General features: G+C 41.2%; 1 protein-coding gene across 1 annotated transcript in view; it reads left to right on the top strand.

Annotated features, from left to right (window-relative positions):
• LOC140279403 (F-BAR and double SH3 domains protein 2-like) overlaps positions 1–14,507 on the top strand; it is a 34,741-nt gene extending 20,234 nt beyond the window's left edge. The window contains exons 11-20 of the mRNA XM_072374521.1: positions 3,849–3,965; positions 5,207–5,299; positions 6,075–6,227; positions 6,338–6,472; positions 6,625–6,708; positions 8,631–8,814; positions 8,900–9,123; positions 10,706–10,916; positions 11,013–11,077; positions 11,276–14,507. Of these exons, the coding sequence (XP_072230622.1) occupies positions 3,849–3,965; positions 5,207–5,299; positions 6,075–6,227; positions 6,338–6,472; positions 6,625–6,708; positions 8,631–8,814; positions 8,900–9,123; positions 10,706–10,916; positions 11,013–11,077; positions 11,276–11,359 (1,350 nt within the window). The 3' untranslated portion in view covers positions 11,360–14,507. The remainder of the gene's footprint in view (positions 1–3,848; positions 3,966–5,206; positions 5,300–6,074; positions 6,228–6,337; positions 6,473–6,624; positions 6,709–8,630; positions 8,815–8,899; positions 9,124–10,705; positions 10,917–11,012; positions 11,078–11,275) is intronic.
• The last annotated feature ends 1,138 nt before the right edge of the window (positions 14,508–15,645 follow it).

The raw sequence follows: 15,645 nt of genomic DNA, 5'->3' as shown, positions 1-15,645 counted from the left end.
ATCTATTTATAATTTGTATCTCTAAAAGAAACCTTAGAACTTGAGAAGGTGGTTTCACTCGATGGAGAAGATATCATGACACATTTGAGTGATGGATGTGTTGGGTAGTGTGTGTTGCACCAGTGTCAGGCCACGTTTCTCCAAAGCATGGAGTGTTGCATTCAAGGCGTAATCGGAAATTACAGAATCTAGCGAATATTGCTTAAACGCACTCGAAAATGACAGAATCTGACGAACAGCAGACAATTACACAATGCTCCTTTAAACCATGAGCATTTAGACTATCAGTGACTGTTAGCGATGGAGTGCTTGACAAGGAAGACTGTTCTAAATGTTCACACATTTGACAATGCGCATTTGAATCCAAATGCATCATTTTGAGCACAGTATTTAATAAGGTTATGGTTGTCGTGCTGGCCACAACAAATGGAGAATTATCAGTCATCAATTTTCCATGCATCACCACTGATTATCAGAGCTGGTCTGCTCAGTGTTACTCTGGTTTTATATCTATTGTCCGCACTGTTTATATTTTGCATGTGACACCACTGACGTCAAAGACAGCTATCAAACCTCTAACCTCTGCCAACTCTGGCTGCACATGTTCTCTGAAGTGTGGAAATGAAACATGACTGCTGGACCAAATCTAGGTCATTGTTTCATGGAGGCTAGCAGCTGTTGTCAGCTCAGATTTGACCTGTATTGCTGCCCCCTGCATGTCAACTGACCTTGTAGCAGCAGGGCAGCAATCTTTGAATATGTTCAAACTGTTGAAAATGTGTTTCCTCAACCTCGCCATGAATTTGTAAGGACTTTGGAGAAGAAACCGGTTTCAGTAGCTGATGACACTTACAGTAAGCAGATGTCCATTTGCAGTAGAGAAACTACACATGTTCCAAAAATACTGTCCACTGTTATTTAATTCCATTGTTTCACATAGGCTATATTTTTTTAATTCCATAAGATATAAAGTACTTGCTCTTACACGTTATCTTTTCTTCCTCCCTTCATCCCATTGTCTTATCTTGAGTCTATTTGCTTATTTTTCTTCCTTTAATCTTTATTTGTAAAGACAACGGTGCCTTATCTTTTTTCTCCCATCTTTATAATTGAATGGCAAAATGCAGCACAGACACTCTGACCTGTTGGTGAACCTAATCTCCATCCATCCATTTTCTATACCCGCTTTATCCGATTCGGGTCGCTCGGGGGCCTGGAGCCCATCCCAGCTGTGATCGGGTGAGAGGCAGGGGACACCCACACAGGCCGCCAGTCACAGGGCCACACGGAGGCAAACAAGACAAACAATCATGCACACTTCATTCGCTCTTACAGTCCATTTAAAATGACAAATGAACCTATCATGCATGTCTTGGATGGTGGGAGGAAGCCAGAGTACTCTGACAGAACCTGCGCATCCACGGGAAGAACATGCTCCACACTCCACACAGAAAGGCTCCAGCTGAGACTGGAACCAGGAACCACTGCACCAACATGCTGCCCTGCATTATGATTTTGACACAAAAATTGTGGGTAGATATGTTAAACTTTGTTTCCAGGATTGTGTTTCTGAGCTGGTTTGGGATTGAAATTCCTTCTGGTGACATGTAAAAATTCTACTCTCCCAGTAGCTCCTGAAAAGGTCGCCAGATATGTATCTGAGAGCTTATAAAGCATTGGAAATCCAACTGAGAAATGAGTGCTTTTTCAGGTGCATTCTGGTCTGTGCTGCACCTTAACACACCTGCTTATAGAGCTCAGTGTGTCCTTGTTGCCTTGAATCTATTTGAGTTGTTTTTCTTACCTAACTGGACTTTTATTAGATTATTTTGCCCTTTTTTAAACGATCATAAATGTCAAACCCAGGTCCAGAAATATTTTACGATTAGCCTTTAAGATGACCCCGGTGTGCAAATTTTCCAATGATTTATGAAGGCTTTGGTGCATGGATGTAATGTAAGGGAGTGCTATCCTCACTCGTCAGTCGTCGGCCATCATTGCTGGTCCTTCTCTCCCCTGCACTGCCCCTCTGCTCCTCCGGACAACACTGGACAATTTGTTCAAAGTGCAAATGCTGGCGTTGTTTTGATTGGAAGTCAAACAAGCAGCAGCCTGTTCCTAAAGAAAACATTAGTGGTGGAGATCCTCCCGCCCTCCCTCCCTCCCATACCACTTGCACCAGACAGAGGGATCCGGAAAGGAATAGAGCAGAACTGGAAGGGAGGGGCAGGTGGTAGGCCGGGCCCTGTGAACAGCCCATCTGTGAAAAGGAGGCATTGTGAGTGGGCCTCATCAGAGTGCAATGATCCCAGCCCCCCACCACCCCAGCCTGTTCCCTCCATACACAAACTAGGGATGTCACAATTACAGATTTTCTTGGTACGATTATTGTCAGAGAAATAATCACGATATTACTATTATCACGATTATTTTTGCATTAATTAATTTCACACTACCATGAATAAGTAAAATCGCATGAACACTCCTTTTAGGTCTTGTTTTAATTTATTTCCCTTTTTGGATGCTCTCATACCAAAATAATATAGCAACAATGTAAAGTAACCAAAAAGTACAAGAAAAATAATAATAATCCCACTTGGAATTAATCAAAAATCACATCTGTAAACAATCAATAAATGCTACATATTAACTATGTACTTCTCTCAGAGAAAACGTATATAAAGGTTACAGGACCTTTACCTGGACTAATCTTGGGTGGCCAGATAAAAATATGTATCTATTATTTTGGTCCTTTAATTTTATTTTTAAATTACATTGCCACAAATGAATTAGTAATAAATAAAAGGGACATCCCATAGTGCTTTTACTGCTTTTAGCTCAATACAGAAAGCAAAATTAGGTAATGATAAATGTTCACTGACTGAGTCCCTTTAGAAGATTACATTACTTTTTCTCCCCGTTTTCTCTGAGGAAATATCTCTCCCTCTTCCATGCTTTACCTCCTGTGCACTGGACGCCTCCGTCTGCAACTGCATGGACCGAAAACACAGCAACACAAGCGGTGACACGTGGTTGTTGTGTAACTTTGTTTTCATTCCTGGCGAATTGCGCTGATGTACCGATATGGTCCAGCATAATTTTTTTCTGGAAATTGACGGTATTAAGACAACGTTACAATTAACTAATCGTAAAGTGTAATTTCGCAATTAACCGTGAAAACTTGTAATCGTGACATCCCTAACACACACAGTGCTGATTGTTAAAACCACTTAAGTCACATTTTAGATATTTATTCTAACCTTAAAGGAGAAAGCCACATCTCAAACTGTCAGAAATGACATCTGATAACTGACTCAGATTAAAATAAAGCATGACATGTTCAACTCCTCATTCAGCCTACACAGGAGGAGCAGGTAACTTAACAGTGCTGACTCTGGAGAAAATATTCTTATTTGAGTTTTAATTTACTGTTCAGTCTGCACATCTGTGTTCGACTGTATCTGTGGAGTCATTTTTCTGGCTGTGGCAGAGGACGATGGCATCCACATTGTTGTCGTCATTTACAAAGCTGGCTTGGCTCAGTTTGTTTTAAACCCAGAGAAACCGCTGTCGGTAAACTCGGACACGGTTTGGAGCACAGTTAAATGGGTGATGTTTGGTAAGAACATGAATGTGGCAATGGAAATCGCTCCTTAAATGAGGTTGAACCAAACACACAAACAAAAATTTCAAGCCACTGTTGTCTGCAGCACTTTTAGCGCTTCGATCCATAAGTTGTGGGCCAAGTTGTAACCAAAACGTAAACTTGGTCTACTTTGATGTCCAGTAAAACGACAGTGTCTCCCTTATTTATCATCTGCTGTTTTTTTTTTTTCATTCTGTTGAAGGTGATGCAGCTGCAGAAAGAGAGTGGAACGGCGGAGGAGCACAGTCTGGATAAGGAGGCAAGGAAGTGGGCAAGCCGCGTGGCCCGAGAGTACAAGAGCATCATACACACACAGAGGGTGAGAACCAGGTCAAACACACATGCTGCTATCTGCAGGGCTGAGGAGTGAAATATCACAACTAACACAACAAATCATAATCGTTGCTGATGTGTTTTTAACGCACCAGAGTTGACCAAAATAAATGTGCTCATTTGTAGTCTCTATAAAAATGTCACAATTTCAACAAGATAAGTTAAGATGTCAAGATTACAAGCACGCAGAGCTGTAATAAAGACATACTTTATTACATGCCCCGAGCAGGACAGTCAACAGTGGAAGTGGAAAAAAAGATGATCACATTTCACTTAAATGAAATAGAAAAATTGTCTTAGCCCATAGAAAAGACTAACGCTGTGACGCGATCCCATACAAAGAGATGACGGTGAAGGTCTTCTTGGATGAGTTTCTTGGACTTTTTCACTGTTCTGTGCACATTTTAAGCATCGTAAGGAAAAGGTTTCAGGAACAAAGGAAGTGCATCCTCAGATATTTTCAGAATTTCCATTTATCAAAAGATATAAGGAAAAAGAAGTCATCAGCTCTAATCATATTTTCAGTTTTTGACACTGATGGGGCATTCTGGGCTTCAGTGTCAGGAAAACATTGCTTGTAAAAACAAGTTAGAAATATTTCATTTTCACAGTTATTTTTAAAAGTGTGGGCCAGATCTTTAAGGTCATGATCATGCTTCTTGTTTTACACCAACAGCTGCCACATTAGTCGGCTTCGTGCTGCTTCTGAAGCTCTGCAGTTCTGCCTTTGCAATTTCTTTGCATTTTGGCAAATGGGCACCATTAAATGTGTGCCAGATTCAGAATTGGCTCTTCCTATATCTATGGATTCAGCAAACAAGTGTCACTGGATTACTTTGATACTGATGAACCTGTTAAATCTTTAGGTACTTAATAGGTATTTATTCACAGCTGACTCATGGTGATGATATTGAACGCATGTGAATTTACATATTTCTGGATCTGAGGTACACCTCCAAATAGGAAGTGGTCCGATGTGTGAGTATTTTTCTGCTAACCTGGAATTTGACCTTTTACTGTGCTATGCGCAATAATTTATGACAGTTTGATAATAATAAACCTGGATATCATAAAGTTCCCCCTGTTGTGCCACTCTGTGGAGGACAAAAGTGAAGCAATGAAAAGTTTCAGATAATGACATTACTGTTTAATCGCTTCCATTCACTCCACGTGGTCTTCTCTATACATTCTGGATGACAGTTAATGCTGTTTGCGATTGGGTTTTAGGCCATGGAGGAGTACGGAACACCGGAGGAGCAGAACAACAGTGAGCTGGAGACCAAGATGGAGGTTGCTAGGCAGAGTCTTCGGAGGGCAGAGGTAATGTCTAAAGTCCACCTTTTACTCTAAAACACAACCCATGGGGGCTTACTGAAGGTGGCTCCAGTACTCCACCTGCTGGTTAGAAAGCTGCAGTGACTCATTAGAAGGTCATGTTAGATGAACATGTTGTATAGAACTAAACAACCTTTGCAGTAAAAGACAAATACTATATTCACACTATTAAAGAATATTTCAGCCTAGTTAGTTTGCCACACATTTTTCAGGTAATTGCCTCTGAAAAATGTGAAAACTAATCACATCTTTACAAGATCCGAGCTTTCATTGTTTAATCAAAGATAATGTTCAATCAGTAATATAAATGTCACTTTAATTTGGCAAAAAGTACAGTATTTTCAACGCATCCCTCATTATAAAATTCTGTCAGACATATTTACACCTGAGTTACATCTTCCAGTTCCAATGTGCAGAATCACAGTCTTAATGGTATAATAATAATAACTCGTGAAGAAGAAATCCTGAATTAAAAGTTGATTCGTAGAAAGTTTTAAAAGCTTTAGTTGAGATAATTCACACAAGGTCTGGCTGAGTCAAACCATATTACACTTTCAGACCTCAACCCCATTGCTAAAACCCTGCAGGACAGCATCCAAACCTTCCAAGAACAACAATGTTGAGCGGGTAGAAAGCAGCTGTTCTGCAGAACCTGATTACACAGTGTTTCTGCTCCATAAAGAGGTGTGATTGGCTGTTGCTGGTGCCAGTGCAGGATACACATAACATACAGTTTCTTATCTTTATTTTTGAATGGCAGACGGTCAAAGTGAAAGCAGAGGCTCGCCTTGACCTGCTCAAGCAGGCAGGAGTCACAGTGGAAACGTGGCTGAAGAGTGCCATGAACCAGGTGATGGAGGAGCTGGAGAATGAACGCTGGAACAACCTCAGTACTCATGATCCTTCACTCTCTGTAAGACCCACAAAGAAAATCGAAACACAGTTACTAAAGTCTGTGGTAGCCTTTGATACTAAGGTAATAAATGTGCAGATGTAGTGTAATGGTTTGTCATATTTCTATAGGGAACAGCAGATTTGGAGCGAGAGGATGAAGAAGAGATGGAGGACAGCGGTGAAGTGTTGGACGACAGCAGCTCCAGCCCCTCAAGCACCTTGAAAAACTATCCGCTTACATGCAAAGTGCTGTACTCCTACAAGGTAACAGCAGACAGCTCATTTAAACAAAGCGGTTACCGATAGAACAGCGATCGGTGACCAGTTGGACATTGGACTAACTTTTTCTGTTCTTTCTCTGTGCTTGTTTGACATAAGTGTCATTTAAACAAATTTCATAATAATCTTGTTTGCAGGCCTCTCAGCCAGATGAACTAACTATCGAGGAGCAGGAGATCCTGGAGGTCATTGATGATGGAGACATGGAGGACTGGGTCAAAGTACTCTACCTTTTCTCTCAGCTGAGCTGTGCTTTTGAATTGCTAGCCACATATGACAGTGTTTTGTCCTATTGGAGTTTCTCATGATTGACTGTAGTTTACAAGGCTCAGAACAACACGATCGGTCATCATATCATCATGAATGCGCGGCCTGTCATCATATTAACTTCAATCTTCCATACAGTATGATGCAAAAGTCTTGAGCCACCCTTCATGTCTATATTTGGCTTCCAATGATTCAGGCTTTGTTGTAACCTTTTAAAGTGGTCTTGAGCAATAGTTCTCCAGGCTTTCTGAAGGTCTTTTAAACTTTTACTTTGGACACTCTCTTCTTTTTCACTTTTTTTCTGTCCAGTCCTTGTACCTGACCTTTTTTAGTGATCTATTGCCCAAGCCTCATCAGAAATGGTCTCCTTGGAAGGGAAGCTGTCAAGAAGCCATTCTTAAGAAAGGGAAATGGGTAGAAAAGGCTGAGGTATGCCAGATGACAAAGGAGCCAATCAGGAGAGGGTGTCTGTAACCATCTGTAAAACGCAGTGAAAACTCATTGATTTAAGACTCTCCTCGAATTTGATGGAATTATCAACACAGAAAAGTACCATCAGATTTCAATACAACAAGCAATATCACCAGGAAAGTACTTGATTGGCAGGAGCTTCATCCCAGAAACATCACCAATGCATTAAAGCCAGTCTGGATAGAAAAACACACAATTGAACTCTTATAAGTCATGATTGAAGCAGTGTGGGATCATCTTGACAGAGAACGGAACAAAAGGCAGCCAAAATCCAAAGAAGAGCTTTAGGATGTCCTTGAAGAAGCCTGGAGAACTATTCATGAAGATGACTTAAAGAAATGACAGAAACCTTACTGAAGAGGTTTAGAAATGAGTAGGTGCTGAACATCCTTGTACTGAGGCACCAGGTTTCCCCATCTTAGCCAAAAGGTAAACACTCCCTCATACCAGAGAAGCCCTGTGTGGCCCACGGGTGTTCGCCAGACCAAAAGCTGTGGCCATGAGCCCAGAGGAAACCCAACAGAGTGCCGCTTAATCCCCATTAGTAGCAGTGGAAATTGTATTGGCCCTGGCACACACTCCTTTACCAGCATTTGGCCTTACAGTATGAACATGGCTAATATAAGAATTCATAGATGTCTTTTAAACTAAAGTTTAAGTTGACTTGTGCAGCTGGAAAGATTTGACTTCAGGAATATTCTCAGATGTCTCCTTCAGTTTCCTCTCCTCCAGGATGGGGAATGCAGCAGTAAACATTTCCAATTGTTCCATTATTTCAAGCATTTTATTTGCATCTTTCTGTCTCATTACTGTTGTGTTTATTCTTCACAAAAGCTTCAATATTAATTAGTATGACAGGAATAGTTGTTACTATTTCTGAACACAATATTCAGGCAATTGATGTCTGCTCCGGTCCGCTGAGAAGACAGAGTGCATCAAGAAAACAGCAAACCGCAGAATGAATGAGGAGGGAGAGCTCCAGTCAGGACAAAAAAGCAATAATCTAAGCGATCTCTGATGGTTTCACAGTGGTTACATTCCAAGGCATAAATAAAAACACCCTCAGTCCATGGAAATGTGTAACCTCAACAGACTTTTCACACGTTGAGCTTAACACTGACAACAACAACAACACTGGGGCAGCAGTTCCTCATCTGTTAACACCAGCTGCTGCACTTGTTGCAGTAGAACATGTCAGCGTATGTTATGGACATATTTATGCCAGATAGTGTTTGGAATGTCTTGGACTGATTTATCTGCTTCTTGGCATGATTAAATGAAGAGATCTTTGTAGTGATGGAGGGTCGTGCTGCCATGACTCGGAATGCTTCCTCAACATGTGCCATTTCCTGTCAGGGTGTCCTCACCAGTCGTCAGCATCTGTTCTTATTTTCTACATCTCCAGGCCAGAAACCGCAGTGGACAGGTGGGCTACGTCCCTGAGAAATACTTGCAGCTGCCTTCCTCTAACAGTCTACTGAGTATGTTGCAGTCTCTGGCTGCGCTGGATGCCCGATCCCATTCCTCCAATAACTCCACCGAACCTGAGACTGACCTCCCAACCGGCTCTGTTAACGGAGACTCCAGCGGTGAGGGACACCTCCACTAGAATAAGCCAGTATTTTTGTTGTTTTCTGCTAGTTTTTCAACTTTTTTTTCTCCTCTTTATTGCAGTGTCATTTGCAAAGGCCTTGTACGACTACGCAGGACAAACAGATGATGAGCTGTCATTTCCAGAAGGTGCAATCATCCGCATCCTCAGCAGAGAGACCCACGAGGATGACGGTTTCTGGGAGGGCGAGTTTAATGGCGTCGTTGGCGTCTTTCCTGCTGTTCTGGTGGAGGATCTCACTGGTATCGGCGAGAATGGAGAAGGACAAAGACTCGGCAGTGCACAGGTGTGCTGATGCTCTTATGCTTAGACCTAAAGAATAAGACATAAGTGTTTTTATGACACAAATATGTAGAAGTTCTGACATTCTGCTTTGATCGGAATGATTGATAATGCGGTAAGGCAAGGCAAGTTTATTTGTAGAGCACAATTCGTACACAAGGCAATTCAAAGTGCTTTACGGCTACATAAAATCACAACAAGGCAAATTAAATCATTCCATAAAACAAAAAAATTATCATTAATTAATAAAATTAAAAACGAAGAGTGCAGATAAAATACTTTCAGTTGTCATATGCACAGCTAAAAAGAACTGTTTTCAGTCTGGATTTAAACAGTTCAGGCCTGTCTCACATCTTCTGGAAGACTGCTCCAGATTTTAGGAGCGTAAAACTGAAACGCAGCCTCACCTTGTTTAGTTCGGACTTAGTTCTGTATATAAGACGTTCATATAAATATATATTCATATATAATTAGTATAACCATTCATACACACATTCGTACACCGATGGATACATCGGTATGAGACATACGATTCTTTATGTCTCTTCCTCCTGAGCTACAGCCGCCCAGTCTGTTCTCTGAGTGACAGGAAGCCAGTGCAGAGTCCTGACCACTGGACTAATATGGTCGTATTTCCTGGTTCTAGTCAGGACTCGAGCAGCAGCATTCTGGATGTACTGCAGCTGTCTTACAGCCCATTTAGAAAACCCAGTGAGCAGGCCGTTACAGTAGTCTAACCTGCTGGAGACAAATGCATGGATTAGTCTTTCTAAGTCTGGTTTAGACACTATTCCTTTGATTCTGGCAATGTTTTTCAGATGGTAGAAAGCTGCTGATGTTATTGATTTAAAGTGGCTGTTGAAGTTCAGGTCTGAGTCCAATATTACCCTAGATTTCTAACTTGATTATTAGGTTTAAGAGAGAGTCTCAAGGTGACTGGTAAAAAGTATTCTGGAACTGTGCATTTTTCTTCTTTTCAGCTTTCTTTTAACGAGACAACATGTTGTCCTCATTTATTAGCTTGCGATATATAACTGACAGAAGTTACATCGAGTAACTTCGCTGTTTTCAGCCGCTCTAGTTTGAAGCAGCTTACTGACACTTTGGGGGTCTTTTCTGCAGTGACACACAGGAAAAAAAGCTTAAGGATCTTGCCAACTAACTAACTAACAGGTTCTGAAGTAGGCTCTGAATCAGGGTTGTCCACATCTGGTCCTTGAGGGCTGCTGTCCTGCAGGTTTTAGATGTTTCCCTGCTTCAACACACCTGATTCAAATCAATGCATCATTAGCAGGCTTGTGCAGAGCTTTTGGAGTGAGCCACTTCATCTAAATCAGGTGTGTTGAAAACCCAGTTATTTTTAGATGTAAAAATAGCTCAACCACACAGAGCGTCCAGTGAAGAGAATAGAAAACGAGGCTGCTTCTTGTGTCATTCACAGGCACTCAATACATCCATGTTTTTCTTCAAGTTTTAGAACGGATGCATTTTAGTGTGTGATAAAGGTTTTGTTTAAAACCTGAAGGCTAAGACTTTGTATTTCCTGAGTTCCTGAAGCTGCATCTTTGTTGCCGGTTGTGTTCAAGGCTTCTCCCTCCACTTTGGCCCACTGCAATCGCTCCCCCTGTAGTCCCTTCCAGCCCGGGCCTCTCCACAGCAGTCCTCTTCAGACGCCCACCGTGTCCTCTCCTGTTTCCAGTCCCTGCAGCTCCACATCCTCTCCCATCGGCCGACCGCCTTCCTATCACAACGGTCACCACAGGCCGCCACCTACTCCACACAAGAGCCCCTACCACAGTAAGATGTGCTGGTTTGTCTGCAGTGAAGTTGCAGAAGTAACAACTGAAATTTTTATGGAAAGTGATTGGAATCTATGTTCCGTGTCCCTCTCAGGTCCAGCACAAGGATCGCCCCAACCTCCCAAATATCCAGAGAGCGGCGCTGGCACCATCCGACCTGTGAGTAACATACCGATGAATTTTTGACCTGATGATGGCGACAGAGAAGAGGAGAATCAGTCCTTAAATGATTTAGTTATCTCTGTCTGGACTGAAGTGTTAAGAAACCAGCTCACTTTTATTTGTATCAACATTCACTTGATTTTGAGACTTTTTAGTTAGATTTTTATTCAGCCATGGATTGCTGGATATTTGCAGGTCCGGGCTGCTCCTCCACCCCCCAAGCAGCATCCTCGTGGACAGGTGAAGCGGAGGGAGGAGGTGGAGATAACGCTGGTGTGAAGGTAGTGGCGTGGTTCAACCAGCTGAGACTTGAAGATGCACTCCCAAAGGAAACTCGTGGAAACTTAAACCCCCCCCTGAGGACGCCTGGAGGCAGGAGAGGCCCTACACTCAGACCTCATAGGGTCAGTGTGTTGTGGAGATATATTGTGCCTTTCTCGTTTAATTTCTTGTTCAGATTTCTGATTTCTCACCTCTCACTCTCCCTCATCAAAAATGTGTCCCCTGTTAGAGATATGAACAGGGCCCAGTTCTGCCAGGATGTGAATCATTTTTATTGATTCACTTTGAACTGCTGAAAATGGACTAAAAAAGTCTTCATAAAAAAGGTATAACCTGACGTTATGAACATTATGATCCTGTAATAAGGATTTGATCAACACAGCGGTTTGATATTTTTGGGAAAATTTGTTCTTTAATCCACTTTGACTGCCTGGAGGTGATTCGTTTAGAATAGAGTGCAGTAAAAAGAGGAAAACTTCGTCATAACAGCATATCAAACTGTTAAGATATTCGCTGAATCATTCCACTGCAGTGTAATCACAGGAGTTCCATCGGTTCTCTGGAGGAGATGCAGATCCTGTGGAAGGTTTTAATTCTTTTTTTTTTATAAAAACATGGTCTCATCAGCGCTGACCCTGAAGAGTCTGAAATGAAGGAAACTGACTTCTGTGTTCCTAATTGGTATGTGTAAACTGCTCCACAGTGACACTCAGAGGCTCTAATACACCAAACCACCCTGTGATGAAGGTTCCCCTGCTGGGTCGCCTCTCATCACCAGCATCTGAGCAAAGAAAAAAAGGTTAGCACTTGAACTCACTACAGAAAAGACGTACAATCCACGCCTGTCCAAGAGAACATTATCCCAATGAAGGAGTAGTTTCTACATTATTCAGAAAGGATTTAAAGATGTGGACAAATCAAATCAGGTCATTGTTAGTTTCGCTTTTCATATCCAACATTGTTGTAGCTTAGGTGTGATTTCATGTGTTTAGGGTTTCAATACAAACTAACTCAGCACATTGATTCTCTACTTTTATTAAGCATTTAACTTTCACGCTTCACAACATAACAGTTAATTTGACTTTAATGAATCGAGCTACACTGAGCAGGCGAACCAAAGGATCTGTCGAAAAAAACGGACGCCAACGGTGCTTTACATGAGAAGGTGAAAGCTGTTTTTGGTGTCAGTGTATGAGGCATTAAGGAATTCCACCATGTAGTCATCAGAGCCAAAAATGTGTACACTAAACAAGTCAGATGCTCCAAGAACTATTTTTGTTTACTCGATTCACTGGTGTGTTTAGCTGTGCTCAGGTCCACAACGCTGAGTCATTCCTTTCCAATAAGACGTGCCCGTGAGCTCAGAATCATTTCAGATAAACGCTGCCCTCAGGCACATGATGTTTCCTAAAGCACCTCAGAATATATCCTTCAGTCTCCTCTACAGTCGAGAAGTGCGTACTGCATATATTACATGCATGTATGACGTTGTATGACACAAAGAGTTGAGCACGGTTAGTGAATGTCACTCCTTTTTAACATTTAATCAGTGTGAAGCCTCTGATGCTCATGTTTACATTTGTTTGTGTACATCAGAGGGAGCGACCTTTAGTGGTGGATGGTGTCAGCTGACCAACAAGCGCTTAAAGCTAATCACCTCCTGGCTTCATATTCACGTCTTCATGACAAAAGCTTTTTCCCAAAATATTAAAGTGTTCCTTTAACTGCCCCCTCTTCATCATTTCTAACAGCTGTACCAATTAATCATTTAATGGACGTCATGATCACAGCAGTTTTTCACATTTCAGTCCAAGTTGATTGATTGTAAGGATTGCTATTAATCACATGGATGATATGGAGATGATGTCACCCTGCAGCTCAGTTTTCCAGCGGTCTCGCTGTGCGGCTCTTTCCGGAGGCGTCACATTTTCAGATCAATTCTATGCAACAGGGCTCCACCCGGCAGCACGTCGTCGACAGGCTGCTCCGACACAAACCAAAAGTCTGCTCGTCTCCACGTTTGATCAAAACGCCAGCACAGGTGAGGCTGGTCCTCCCCGCCGACACACGTAACTGGACTCGGTTACACAAACAAGGGAAAAGTGGCAATTCTAGTTGTGATTGTTTTGTCAGTAAAAATATCGGAATAATGGATCTTTTATTGTTTACTCTTCGTTTTTTAAACCCTTACTCTCGTGTTTAGTTTATTCTTTTTTATCCAAATGCTATTAAAAAGTAAAGTGTAAGGGAGAAACGTAGTGCGTACACACCGTCTAACTTTTTGTTGTTTTTCTCATGTAACGTACAGATTTTTAGAAGTTTTATGACATTAATGAAGCCCGTATTGGTTGCTGGTGAGAGTTTGGTTCGGTGGCGGTTTACACTGAAGTCATGTGCAGTTTAAACACACCTTAATGTTTAAGGAGGAAACCATCCTGAGCTGCTAGCTGTCCATTTTTAAATCTATACTGTCATAGTGAAGCACTTTTTGATCTCTTCTTATTCCCTTCCAGTATTGTTGATGTTTGAAGTTTGCTTACCAGCTGTATTGGTATGAATACTTGTCTTTTATCAGCTCTTGTGTTATTTAGCCTTAAATAGCCATCATAGTGTCTTTGATTGAGATTCTGATCTGTTTGATCGTACCGTTTTTGAAACACGGATAGTTTACAGAGGGCTTGGAGATGGATATCTTGTGAAGAGAAAAAAAAAAAAAGATAGCACACCCTTCCTTTTTGTTTTCTTTTTTGTTGTTTTTAGAATTAGGATTAAAAGCCTATAAAAAGCATAGTTGAATTTGTTCAGAGGAAAAGAGATATCTGTCAGCCATGTTGCTGTGTTCTCGTTGATCTCCTTGAGATCTGAATGACATCAAACTTATTTTTGAAGTTTGCATTTACCCTGTTGTATTGAAACAAAAAAAGTCTCTTTTCCATTAGAGAAGTTGTTCTTAACCTGCTACTGGTCCTGAATACACATTAAGTCTGAATCTAAAATTCAGTGACAAAATTCCCATTTTACACCATCAGCTCTGCAGAGGCTGCAGAGTATCAGATTTACACACCAGTGGATGTTTAACTGTATTTATTGTGTACAAATAAATGTGAAATAAAGATAGCTTAAATAAAACAAACATGACTCCACAATCCATTCCTGTTTTCTTTTGTTGTGCCGTCTTTTTCTTAAGTTACTGAAAGGATATAATATTTCAGATTATAAAGTATTTATTTGATGATATCGTAGTGCAGATGTGTGATTTGCAGTTAGAGGCTTCAAACTGGACTATTTAGTTGGATTAAAAAATTTTTTTAACAGAGCTGTGTGTGTTTGTATTTATGCGAACACACACTGCTCAAAATCAGCCTTTTGGTCCTGCTCTAGCATAGCCTGAACTTGTAAAAAGTTTAATCAAAGTATGATTTTGCTGCCATCTGGTGGCCAGAAACGCCACAACTTTCAGATTCTTTTTCCTGTCCAACTCGGAACGGGATATTACTTTTCTTTCTTTTCACGGGAGGTGTTCTGTCTGACTTAGTTAAGATAACCAAAGATTTACTCTGAGAAAATGAATGAAACTAAAAAGTTTATTATTGCAAAGCTTTACGAGGAGAGTTATCTTTGAGGAAAATTAGCAGAGCAGCTGCTGTGGCTCCAGTTTCGGTTTAATCGCAGGTTTCTCACTCTCTTTTTACCTCTGACATATCTTCTATTCATAACCTACATTAACATCAGAAACGAGTATTTCTAGATAAATAAAATTGACGTAAGACTGAAGAAAAAACTATTTGCTCGGTTTAATCAGACGAGGGTCGAACCTGTGAACTAAGTGTGTTCCACCCTAAGTTTAATGATTGATTTGATAGATTTTCCTCCAGGTTGGTGGACATACTGTATCTGAAAGGTATGCACCTCATGAACATCTCTTGGTTATTTCTACATGCTGATTCTGAAGGCCCTCATGACCACACAGTCTGCTTTAATTTGGATTGTAAAGTCCTGATCAATTTTAAGGCTCATTGTGGATTCACTCCTGAATTTACACTGAACTGTATCACCCATCATGTGCCTGATTCCATCCAAGTCTCTCGTGGGTCATTTTAGAACAACTGATCAGGCTGATTTATTTTTGAAATCTTAGCTGGAGTAGCTGAATGAATTTGCATTTGCACGTTTGTGTGCAATATCGAAGGTTCACATTTAATACACTCCACCAAGAAAATCCAAGAATATCTTTAGGAAAGGGCCGGCTGACCTGGAGTGACCCCGCCAGAGTCTGGACCCGC

This window comes from Leuresthes tenuis, unplaced genomic scaffold (genome assembly GCF_036924035.1).
Source record: "Leuresthes tenuis unplaced genomic scaffold, fLeuTen1.0.hap1 SCAF_21, whole genome shotgun sequence".
NCBI classification, from domain to species: domain Eukaryota; kingdom Metazoa; phylum Chordata; class Actinopteri; order Atheriniformes; family Atherinopsidae; genus Leuresthes; species Leuresthes tenuis.
This window is presented reverse-complemented; position numbering and strand designations above follow the sequence as displayed.